General features: G+C 42.5%; 1 protein-coding gene across 1 annotated transcript in view; it reads right to left on the reverse strand.

Annotated features, from left to right (window-relative positions):
* Positions 1 to 299: 299 nt before the first annotated feature.
* The window catches only part of si:dkey-40c11.2 (drebrin-like protein), a 31,929-nt gene continuing 19,576 nt past the window's right edge, over positions 300 to 12,652 (reverse strand). Inside the window, exons 4-16 of the mRNA XM_053420930.1 lie at positions 12,314 to 12,388; positions 7,020 to 7,163; positions 6,668 to 6,745; positions 6,380 to 6,531; positions 6,185 to 6,239; positions 4,783 to 4,857; positions 4,579 to 4,687; positions 3,925 to 4,443; positions 2,978 to 3,424; positions 2,750 to 2,848; positions 2,513 to 2,652; positions 1,563 to 1,614; positions 300 to 1,448 (exon numbers count right to left, since the gene is read on the reverse strand). Of these exons, the coding sequence (XP_053276905.1) occupies positions 1,312 to 1,448; positions 1,563 to 1,614; positions 2,513 to 2,652; positions 2,750 to 2,848; positions 2,978 to 3,424; positions 3,925 to 4,443; positions 4,579 to 4,687; positions 4,783 to 4,857; positions 6,185 to 6,239; positions 6,380 to 6,531; positions 6,668 to 6,745; positions 7,020 to 7,163; positions 12,314 to 12,388 (2,082 nt within the window). The 3' untranslated portion in view covers positions 300 to 1,311. The remainder of the gene's footprint in view (positions 1,449 to 1,562; positions 1,615 to 2,512; positions 2,653 to 2,749; positions 2,849 to 2,977; positions 3,425 to 3,924; positions 4,444 to 4,578; positions 4,688 to 4,782; positions 4,858 to 6,184; positions 6,240 to 6,379; positions 6,532 to 6,667; positions 6,746 to 7,019; positions 7,164 to 12,313; positions 12,389 to 12,652) is intronic.

The raw sequence follows: 12,652 nt of genomic DNA on the forward strand, positions 1-12,652 counted from the left end.
GTTTGAGGTGTAGCAGTATTAACAATTTTTAGCTTTGGAAATGTCTGGATATCCCGCTTCTCAAACGTGTGCCACAATGAGCCTCCTCTCTGCCTGTCAAAATATTTTGCCTTTTGTCCTGAGGAATCTGTTCGTTTCAGTGAGCTCTGCCTCCTCAAGGTTCACGCTGACACGCGGGAAAAGGCAATGTCTCCACCTATGGGTACAAACACAGCACTGCAGTTCACACAACTCCCCCCCCCCCCCCCCCCCCTTTCAAAGGATGGACGCATATGTTCAGCAAAATAAAGGAAAACACATTATTGAATCAAGTTTACTTTGAATATTAATATAATCCATCAGTAAAACAAACATTTGAAAGCAGTTGAGAGTTTGTAAAAGCTATATATTTGTAAGGTTGGAGTAAATACAAAGAGCATACATACCGTCAAACAAGCACACAACATACAAACATACAAGCCAAGTATAGAAAAGGATAGATCTTTTTATACATTATTATATACACTGCAGAGTATTAAGACGTGACAGAAAATTAAAACGGGAGGATTGTGTTTCTTATCATCTGCGTATCGACACAATGTTTTAATCTCTTATGATGTAAGAGAAATAAGGACAATCACGAAACGTATAGAAGGACATTAACATATGAATAAAATACAGCCCCAGCGAATACAGGTGTCAGTACAGTGCCTTGTTTTTTCCTTTGCTTGTTTTATGTTTTATGCTGCCGCTCTGGTCTGGGTAATTACAATGTGCTGCGAGACTGTCAGTGACAAATACAGAGGAAATAACTCAGGAAATACAGGAAGATGATTACAACACGATGTCTGATACATGAATCTTGATTATACAGTGTACCAGTCGAGAGCAGTACATTATTTCTCTTTAAGCAACAGAACACACGAAGCAAACAGTGGGCAGAATGGAACGCTTGTTATACGTGTGGATCAAAACGAGAACTATTTAAAAAGAAAATGTGTTTCCTACAGGAAAAGCAAGTTTGTGATCATCTGTCATCACGATCTGATCCCTCCCAGCAACATTCCTACTGTATCTCAAAGGAAATAAGTTATTTTGGTCCAGGAAAAAAGCTAGTTTATCCAAGTAAATGAGGCTGGGTAATTTCTGCATACTTTGTGAGAATATTTTGTTTTCTCAAAAAATAAAACCCATCAGAACTGAGCGTTCCTCTTAATGCGAGGACAAAGTTTAAGTGGGAGGATTAAGGTAAAAACATGCATGAGCGTAAGGGGAGATGGTGTCCCTGAGTGTGTGAGTGTGTGTGTGTGTGATGGTGTGTTTCTTGTCGGTCTATATGGTCTCCACATAATTGGCAGGGAACAGTCCTTGACGGCCGTCTTTGCTCCACCCCCTCCACCAGGCTTTGTCCACCGTCTCCACGTCCCTGATGATGTCACCGGGTTCAAAGGAGATCTCAGACTCGTCCTCTGTGGGAACCACAAGATAACATGGTGAAGACCCGCTAATCACAGTGTAATTACTGTAAGTGGAGGCACTTTGTGTGCACATGAGCGCCGATCATGCCCTAAATGGCAGCCTACCTGCTTGGTAGTCGAACAGAGCGCGGACGCACAGTTGTCGCTCGGTCAGAACCTGTGGAAAATGGATTCAGAGAAAGGCTGTAATCACCAAATACTCCTCTTGTTTTACCAAAATTCACATGGTGGTAGAACAAAAACAAAATCCTTGTCACGGGAACTTGTTGAAAACTACAGTAACCAGCTGATTTAGGAAATTACTGAGCCTTTTTTTAAACATGAAACTAAACATGTTTGTGACAAGATCTACATCTTATGGGGCTGAGCAGCAGAGACAGGGAGGAGAAGTCACACGGTATTGACAGACTGACACAGTTGGATTTTTGTCTTGTGTGATTTAGTGACAATAAGAAAAACCTAAGAACTAGAATGTCACTCAGTCGAGCCCATACCTCGGCCAAGCCCAGTCCCCTCATGAAGCCACACTTAATCTCACCAGATCCGTATCAGCATGTTTATTTGAATCTGCAGCAAAGTGCACACTTTCATAAATATCAGTCCCCTGAATATGTCAACGAAAATGTTGCTGAACACTCGACCTCGCAACTTTAAAGAAAGTGAAAAGAAAAAAAAGCCAGGATCCGCCCCCTGATCCGGATCTATGACCCACCCCTCCAAAACAGCTCATGAAAAACAAACAAACTAACAGACGACAAAGACATTACCTCCTCCCCTGAGGAGAGATTAAGTCGTAAATAAAATATGTTATTTCCTGTAGAATGTATTTTACTGTAGTTTTTAAATATACATTTAATTGTTTTGAATGTGAATATATTGCAGTGACATTACATACAGTTTTTTCCCACTTTCTTGTGCTTGTGTGATTAACTGTGCTCATTGAATACAGTTTTTAATTAATCACATATTCTAATTAGGAACATAGATGTTTTGGGGATTGTTTTGATTTGTGGAAGACACTGTACAAGAACAACACGTGTCTGTAGATACACTACCTCTTCTCCATTTTCTGAGATCTCCTGCTCCTTCTCCTCGATGACACCATCCTCCTCCTCCTCTGCCGTGCCATGGAGATCGTAGCACACCGCCAGCTCCGGTGAGCTGAGCTCTGTGTCAGACAGACTCAGAGATCGCTCTGAGGAAGAGTGAGACGCATCCATCAGCCACAAACCAATATACCTTGAAGAATGTCTTAATGTATCACAGTATTTTGACTGAAGTGTTGCACAAACCTATGCCGTTGTGTTCCTGTGTGTCCTCTCCATTTGTGATCCCGTTGGTCGACAGGATGATACTCTCGTGTTTGATTCCCTGACAAACTGGCTCAGCATCTTAAATAATGAAGGTGACTTGTTTACAACTGTGTACACATGTATGTTCATTGAAAATGTTAAGATGTTTTAAATATTATTAAATGTTACTTAAGTCTAGATGACAGGATATAAGAAAAAGGGGCCTACCTGTCACTGCTGACTCTTTCTCTGAAAACTTGGCAGGGGCCTGACTGTCCTCTGATTGGTCAATCTCCTCTCCATCAATTCTTGCCTCATCTTCCTCCTGCATCACCTCCAAGGACTCCTCATGAGATGCAAACTCAACTTCTTGTTCCAAACCCTCTTCTTCTTCTTCTTCTTCTTCTTCTTCTTCTTCTTCTTCTTTTTCTTCTTCTTCTTCTTCTACCTTGTCCTCTTCCTCCTCCTCCTGCTTCTCCTCACCGTCCTCTTCTACCTGCTCCTGCTCTACCTCAGTCTGGACTGGCTCTGCGATAACGGCACAAAGCTGCGGTCGAGTTTCAACCTCATCTTCCTCCACATCATCTTCCTCGTCCGCCTCCACCAGTACAGCCTGTACCTTGTAGCCAACGTCTGAGACCAGCTCAGTGAGCAAGGGAGAGGCACTGTTGAGGCCTATCGAGTAGGAAATTACATTGTTATTAAAACAAAAAAGAAAAATGTACATTTGAGAATATTACATGTTGAAATAGTGAATATGGACTTTGTGTGTGTGTGTATGAGGCAGAAAAGCTGAACTGTCTGGGTGCACAGTTCAGTTAAGCTTGGCATGACTAAGAGTACGTGTGGTTGCTTTAGGAATATTTAATTGTGACTGGAATATAAAAAGAATCTGTCATTTCTGTATAATAAGCCTCTGATTCATAAATCTTGGCTACTTTACACAGTCTGGACTATGTGGAGTAGTTTTTGGCCAAAGCATCTAAGTCATTTTAGCCTGTACTAAAAATGTTACCCACCGTTATTTTATGTCAAATGATTAATATCCTTGGCAAACAAATGAGAAATGAGCAGAGTTAAAGACTCCTCTTCTCCCCGACTCATTCTGAATTGGAATTTTGTTATATTTTTTTTTCGGATTTGCTGAAAAATCTGATCTGAAGTTAATACTGTACCTGTGTTTGGCTGGGGCTTGTCAGTTAGAACCTGCAGAGGCTCGAAGCAGAAAGCTGAATCCCCTGGCTGGGTCGGGGTGTTTGGGGGCGAGGAAGGCAGGGTCTCTGGATGTGCCTGTGACAGTTTGTTTTTTCCTAAACTGGAGGACAAGGAAGCCAAGAGGCTCGGGGAGGCCGGGGGTGCAGAGGGTTGTGCAGGTGACGGAGCTTTGGGCTCAACAGCGGCCTCCACTTGTTTGTTAGTTTGTGGGACACTGGGCAGGGCTGTGAGTGGAGGGGCGGGGCGGAAAGGCGACGTGGGCGGTGACAGGGGGGCTCTGGGGCTTTGTGCCGAGGTGACGGGGCGGAAATCGGGGCTTCTGGGGGGGGACGTGGTGCGGTAGATGGGCGAGGGAGGAAACCGGGAGAAGGGGGAGACCAGCGGGGAACTGCGAGGTGACGAGGCCGTGCTCTCCTCTGCCTTAGAGAAGATGAACGCCGTGTCTGTAAGGCTGCGCTGGTATCGTCGGAATGGTTTGCCTGGAGAGAAAGAAAAAAAGTTTGGGAGTAGTTAAAAGACGGAGAGAATAAATTATAGGTGCCGAAATCATACATCCAGTTTCAATGAGGTCATGTGGCATTTCTCCGTGTTTAAGCTCATGTAAGACCACATACCACTGCGGGACGATCCGGGGCTGGTGGGACTTTGTGATGACGATGATGACAGCTGTCTGAAGAACTCCCGAGGGTTCATGGATCGCTGGGACACTAACACTGCTGCCTCCTACAGGTCGGTGAATGCACAGTTGGTAAATGTAATCTGAATTTATCGTGCAGTGATGTTAGCTGCAGGTTTATAGAAGTCTGATTTAAACTTACTGCTGCTTTCTCTATAGACTCACTCCTTCTAAGACGAGCCCTCATATCGTCCTCATGCTCTCTCTTCTGCTCGTCCTGTAAGTACAGACACCAAACCACACTCAGGTTTACATATTCACATAACTTTTATCATTCCTCATTTAATATATTATAAAAATTAGGAGTTTTGATATTGTAAGATGTGATTTTTTTGTCAATATTAATTTTATTTAAGTATTCAGTGTACAGTACATAGTTTGTTCTGCTCCTTAATTTAGACCTGGAACTATGTAATGTGGCACTACTTTTATATAGTAGATTCAGGAGTCCCACATTGTTAATTTGGACATTAAACCTATGAACTGCCCCCTCGCTCTGACTTTACCTACAGCCCCGAAGTAAGTTATAGTGAAGCCGAGGAGGAAAAGCCTGTCTTACAATATTTAGCCCTAATTAGTGATAGGGAAATATATAACCTATGCAAATATGATGACCACTATTAACAGCTGGCCAGCTTAAAGTCATTTGTACAACATTAATGGTCACTGTGACCTTTGACCACTGAAATCAAATCAGTTACTCCGTGAGTCCAAGTCAACATTTGTGCCAGAAAGCATTCTCTAGAGGAGTTCTTGAAGTAACCTTGACCTTTAACCTTCAACCATAGATGGATAAAAGCATCAGCTTAATGAAAAGTAATGCACGTGTAATGTAATGTAGCCGCCCAAATCTATCCGATTCACCTTTGAGGCCAAGTGAATGTTTGAACATAATTTGAATTAATGTCCTCAATGTGTTCTGGAGATGTTGCGTCCAGCAAAAATGTGTTTTGTGACTGTATGTATAAATGTAAAGAAGTCTGCAATGCATTCCTATTTTGAGCTGTTTGTATGTATAGCAATCATTCAGAGTGTGAAACAAGGATTCAGTGACACATTTGCTTAGCTTCAGGTTCTTATCAACGGTATAATGCATTATAAAGAGTTATTAATTGGTACACAACCCACTCCCCCATATCAATTTGAATGAGTCTATTGTTCTCTTTGACCCCGTTCAGACCTGGTATTAGAACCCTTCCTGAGTGATCCAATCACAAGCTGTCCCCATGTGATCGGATCTCTCAGGAGGTTGTTAACACCGGGTCTGAACAAGACCTTTGTTCATGTAGAATTAATCAATTAGTCTTTGCACTTCAACAAATGTGCCCCTCACATGGATCAAGGGTTTAAGCTTTAAAGTCCTCGGGGACAATTAAAGACCTAGAGCCAGACCTCCCACATCCTGTGGCCAGTCCATTTCTTCCATGAGTTCAAACCAGTCTGACCACATTGAGGCCACAATCCAGCAGGGATAGTGTTGATTTTGCCACAAGACAAATTCCATACTGTTCATCATTTCATCAACAACTCATATCTTTACCCACCCATTTGAATTTCTCCTTTGTGCGCAGCTCCTCTGCTTGCTCCGCCTGTTTTCTTCTGTGACACAGAGAAGCAAATGAAATAGCACAAGTTATGGTGATGCACCCATGAGCACATAGATGTTCTCTGTTCAGCCACACGATACAATACACAGCCACTAGAGGGCAGTGCTGACAGGAGGCAAACATGGCTCCAACCTCTGCTCCTCGATCATCTGTAGTTTCTCGTTCATCTTTCTGTCTCTCTCGTCTGCATCCCTTCGCTCCTTCAGAATTCTCTCTCTTTCAAGGCGCCGTCTCTCCTCCACTGCTCGTCTCTTCTCCTCGTCTTTCCTCGCTTCCTCTTCACGCTGACACACACAGGGGCACGATGTGAGACTATATAGACTATGGTAGACTTCCATTTCTTTTTCAAATGAAAGTATGTCACTCTTTAAACATTTCCTGTGCATTTTAGTCAATCAAGTGTGGCCAAATGAGGCATACCTCTGCACGTGCCCAGAAGGAGTCTCTGTTTATTAGTCTCATCTCCATTGCAGCATTCGTTTTTCTGTAGTTTGTACCCTGTAATAAAAATGGAGACAACAATTCAGAAACTTTCCAATGATGCATTTTATGTCCCTATCATATTTTATAATTTTCAGTAAGTAAAACCTTTTTTAAATGCCATATTTAAAGAAAAATTATATTCATTAGCTTGATAAACAGTAAATGCAAAAGTGAAATTCACTGTAACAGTAACCTAAAAAACTGAATTTCCTCCTAAACTATTTCACAAGGTGTATTTTAGGTCTTTGCCTCCATCTGATGGACAGATGAAGTACTTCAGGAGACTCACCACTAAGTCCTCCTTGTCAGCAGACCTGGAGCTTCTCCTCGCCCACTGTGCAGGAGCATTGGCTTGTGTCTTGGCGAGTTCGGCTCTTATCTTCTCCTCCGTCACATCCTCCGCCTTCTCCGCACTGATGAACACATGCGCTTCCTGAAACACGGAGGGCACGCAATGAAAATAAGGAGATGACAAGTAGACTTAGACAGATGTGAATTTAATCCACTCTCATATGCTGTACTGTGGCCACTCTCACACACACACACACACACACACACACACACATGCACACGCACACACAAATGCAAAGGCTAGAAATCCATCCACAAGTACACACATTCCCCCTGGTGGTTTTCTCTTGGTCTGACTTGAAGTTATGCAAACTTGGAGCCAAACAGTTGTGCAACTGCTTCACTTATAAAGACGGAGTGAACAAAAACAGTCCCTGGTTTAAGAGTTGGGATAGGAATGCATTGGTTTGGATGCTTATGGATAGCAATGGGAGAGCACGAAAAAGTTGTGGTTCAGATAATGAAACTGAGAAATATAGGGTGTGAATGTGTGTTTGCAAAAAATAAAAAAAAGTTGGAAAGGGAGAAACATTTGCTCAAAAACAAGCCAGGGAGAGATTCAGAGATATGAGAAAAATAAAACTACTGACAGAGCATTTTCTACAATCACAGACCAAAACACTGTTCCGCTGCTGCCTTTTGGGACAGATGTCAAACATGGCTGAACTCACATCTGTGTTTTTCTACATTTGTGCGTGGCCAGGACCTGAGAATAAATTCCTCGGAGCGCCACTCGAGGCTTGTTGAAGGAGAGCCAGGCCCGTCTGCCTCCAACAGGAAACCACAGATTTATCTGAGTGACACCGCTGACACTGACACAGCACAGAGCATTCACCGTGCCCAATAATACATGTCAGTACAGTGTAAAATCCATATCACTCTAGCTGTTAACTGCCAAGTGTATCACACACAGTCCAGACCAGACAAGCAGCCCGCAGTGCTTCCATGGGACACTGGGAATATCCCAGAGCCGGAGAGAACAACAAATCTGCAGCAAAGGCCCACTGTGACTCAGTGTGCTGTTCAGTTCTGCAGAGTGCAAGTGCAGAAAACTACCAGGTTTCAACCTGCATCTTCATGTACTGTACCTCTTTGTGTAGAGGAGGTGGTGCACAAACCGCCCAATGAATACCTGCATCACTTATACTGAAACCAAACGCATGATGGTTTATATAAAAGCATGTATGGATCAGTCAGCTCTAAGCAGGCGTCTCTCATATCGATGAACTGATATGAATATCCCCTTATATTATTTTCATATCTGTTTTTTTTATCATGGCTGGGTGTCATTCTACTGCATTCAAGTCCTTAGACTTTCATGTTTAAAAATAAAATCACTTTATCTTCCTAAGTGAATGAGTTCACATTAAGTAAAGACCCGACACTCTTATCAATCTGTTACCTTCCCCGTAGTATCCTGCCCTCTTGTTCTCACTCTCTGTCAACTTGCACTAATGCAATGACTTCACATGGGCCTATCAGAAAGCTTTTTGATTTCAGCTCATTGTATTGCTGTGCTGTTATTTATGTGTCATAACCATGCCTTTATGTTCTCTTCATTGAAAATCTCTCAAACATTTTCAGAGTAGGATGCAGGCACGATCTTTTTCAGGAATTGTGTCATTGATGACCTTGACAAGAAAAAGTCACTGTGGATATGAGAGCAAACTCTCTGGGAGGAGGAGGAGGTGGTGTGACAGGTTGGGAGTTACTTTCTCGCTGTAATTGGGCTCAATTCTGCACAAACTGTCTCTCTACTCTGGAAGTGAACTGCTTCGTGGAGTCTTGTTCTCCACTTGCTCAGACTGAGAGAGGCAGTAGGTGGATATATGGGATATTCTCAGTGTCCCAGGGTCAAGTTTGTCTTGATTGAAAGATGCTATTTTTGGAGGACATTGTCATTGTTTGCATGTAAAAATCTAAAATTATATTTGGTTTGCATGTTCTTCCTGTGTGAGAACCCCCCCCCCCCCCCCCCCCCCCCACAAAACTAGACCACGGTCGCGTGCATACCTCTGCCAGCAGTCTCTTTATGAAACCACATTCAAATTCAATAGATACAGATTTTTATTCGGTGCACATACTCATTAACATCTGTCCCCTAAACATTCTTTCATCAACATCCATGAATTATTCTCTAAGAGATCAATGAAAATGTTGAAAAGTCTCACAATGTTAAAGCAAGAAAGAAATCCTGGTTCCGCCCCCTGACACAGATCCACACCAGTATTTGTGCTAAAACACAAATAGACAAACGCAGACTAAACGGTGAGCGGTGGAAATAAACCTGAGTGAAAAACAAGAGGGTTCAGCCCCTAAAAACTCTCTTGCTCAAATAAGTGTGTGTTATACTTCTGAGAAGTGATGACATTTGCCTTAGTAATGAGAGCTCATTGTCTGAAACAACACAGGAGGCGTGATGAAGGGCTGGTTGTGGTTGACATGAAACTAAAGCCTCTGTTCTCAAGTGTGTGTGTGTGTGTGTTTGTGTATATGTGTGTGTGTGTGTGTGTGTGTTTGTGTAAAGGCCAGATGACAGATGCTTCAGAGCCTTGAGCCGAATTTGTTGCCTTGTTCCTTATTTTACAAGAGAACCACTGTTCTTTGTTGCACCTCAAATCTCAAATGTCTGACTGGGTGCCAAACATGTCATGCCACAGCCGATAACCTTCATAAATACATTTGATTAATTAAAGGTGACTTATAATCAAAACTTCTCATGGGATTGGACTTCCAATTCTACTGTCCGTACACACACACACACACACACACACACACACACACACACACACACACACACACACACACACACACACACACACACACACACACACACACACACACACACACTTCTCTAAAGTTGTGAGGACACTCATTGGCATAATGCATTTTCCTAGCCCCTTACCTAACCTTAACCATCACAACTAAATGACTAACCCTAACCTAAAACTAATTCTAACCCTAAAACAAGGTCTTAACCCCAAAACAGCCCATGGAACTTTTGAGAACCAGACAAAATGTCCTCACAACGTCAAAACGTCCTAAATTTTGGTATTGAATCAAAATTGGCCCTCATAACTAAAGATGAACATGCACACACACCCACCCATACATCCACACACACCTTCACCCATACCCCCACACACAGACATACACACACCTTCACCAATACCCACAAACACACACACACACACAGCGCCCGTCTGGCTGGGCTTCAAGCTGCTGTTATGTCAGTGGAGATGTAGAACAATGGGAACATCTGCACTCTATTCATATTTTAGTTTTCATAACTTAATGCTACACTAGAGTACAGTATGCAACACACCCAAATCTGCTGCCGCTTCAGACTCGCCTTGACAAAGCCCTCGCTGCCAGCTGGGACACGCAGCATAGCAGACCAGACGACAGAAATAAAGAGAGAAATGGAGATGAAGAAAGAGGGAGGGACAGAAATAAGAAAAACTGAAACAACGTGCGAATGGAAAATCGAATTGTCTGTAAGCAAGGGTTTAAAAAAGGTCGAGACAAATTGAGCCCCTAGTTCTTGTCATCATTCTCTGCTCAATGTGGACAACAGTAATAACTCCTCCCTGCCTTGACATATGCAGGGTGAGATAATGAGATAGTGCTTTTAATCTCCTTTTACCCTAAACAAATATCCCTGATATCCCTAGAACATCACTAATGTCGCAGGTTCCCTGAGACAACGTCAACACAGCCACATGTTGTTCTGCTTAAGAGAGAGATGATGATGGATTAATCAACATTATATTGCCAGTTTTAATGGACAAGACAGATAGTTCATGAAAAATCTACTTAGTGTGAAAGCAGTTAGTCACGTGGCTTCCACACAGTGTGAAAAAAATGTCTACTGGCAAAGTTAGAATTAACCAAAGACAGAATAACAGTAATGCATCATCACCACAGTCTTTGGGCAGGGAGATTTCTGCAAATACAATCCACATGCTTGGCTGTAATGTCCATTGTGCAAGGTGAGGCAGTGTGAGCTCCTCCAGTCTGAATTATCTTTAAGTGATAAATCTCCCTTTCAACCTCCGGGTTATGGAAAATTAAACTTGTTAAATAACTCTCAGGAAAACCGTTAAAATTAATTATCCCTTTTGTATATTCAGAAGGAAGGAGTCCAGCATATACAATATAAGTGATCACATGTTATTTGTATTGTCTTGCCGCAAGTCTGGCTGTTCACATATATGTGTGTTTGCTGAGGTTCGAGGTCGCACTTCTCCCACAATTCACAGCAAGACAAATTTTCTCCACTCCCCTCCATATACTGACCATGAAATCATCACTCCAGATTTTTTTAAATCCCTCATGAAAATGGACAGAGGCCCAAGGGTGCTTACACACACACACACACACACACACACACACACACACACACACACACACACACACACACACACACACACACACACACACACACACACACACACACACACACACAGGGTTCGGGGTTTTCATGGTGCAACTCACAAAATCCTGAACTTAAAAATTACTGTTTAAAAAGAGAGACAAAAAAAAGGAAAAGGACAAACATTCCACAGATGCCTCTGCAGTTGACTGGGTGATGCCTTTATATGGAAACTAGTAAACCTGGGAGTGAGCTGAAATTCTCCTCGTCAGATTGAAACACTAAATAAACAAGTTGCAGCTATAAGATAGGAATGGAAAGAGTTTAGGTTTTACACACATGCACATAAACTGTGAAAATATTTTGAGATGTACTATTCTCTTGTTTTGCCTCAACTTCCTGTCGCTCATACCACAAACAATGAAGCTTTAAACCCCAAACTTTACAATCTCCCCCCCCCCCCCCCCCCCCCCCCCCCCCCCCCCCCCCGGTGAAGACATGTCAGATGGACCAATCACACACAGGGCCAGTAGAACAGGAAGTGGACGAAGGACAGGAAACTACCAAAACAATACAGTAAGTAAACTAGTATTGTGCGTAAATATAGATTTTGAGAGTACAAAGTCTAAAATCAAGAGGTAAAGGAATCAGAACAAGTCAAAATATTTGAAATTGGAAGTTGTATTTTTGCGATGTTTTCATTGACTATACTGCTTCTGCCCATCCTCAAGATATGTCAAAGATAAAGTGATATTTGAATTCTCTTGAGAGGGGAAAACCAAGATAAAGTGAACATGAGCAGACGTCAGATCTAAAAGGTACGTTCTGAATGATCGAGCAGATTCCATCTACTGCACCTTGAAGAAGCTTTTGATGGCCGGGATGTGGCTGGCACATTCTTTCCTGCGGTAGTCTTCCACGTTCTGTCCGACCTGCAGACAAACACAGGATGTAGACACTGACATTCAGATCATACCTCTCGCTGAGGGACAAGACTAAAAAAAGACGAGGAACAATAGGATTCACAATTACAGCACGGATACTAATCTACATTTCACATAACCGACCCCATGAGAACGTCAAGAGCTCAAACATCACGTCATAATGACAGTTTACACTACATGAGGGTTGGCCTCTCTTAATGAAAAGAAACAACAGGATGGAGATGGACAACTTTCTTCAGCAGCACTTTACTG

The sequence above is a fragment of the Pleuronectes platessa genome, chromosome 4 (genome assembly GCF_947347685.1).
Source record: "Pleuronectes platessa chromosome 4, fPlePla1.1, whole genome shotgun sequence".
NCBI lineage: Eukaryota > Metazoa > Chordata > Actinopteri > Pleuronectiformes > Pleuronectidae > Pleuronectes > Pleuronectes platessa.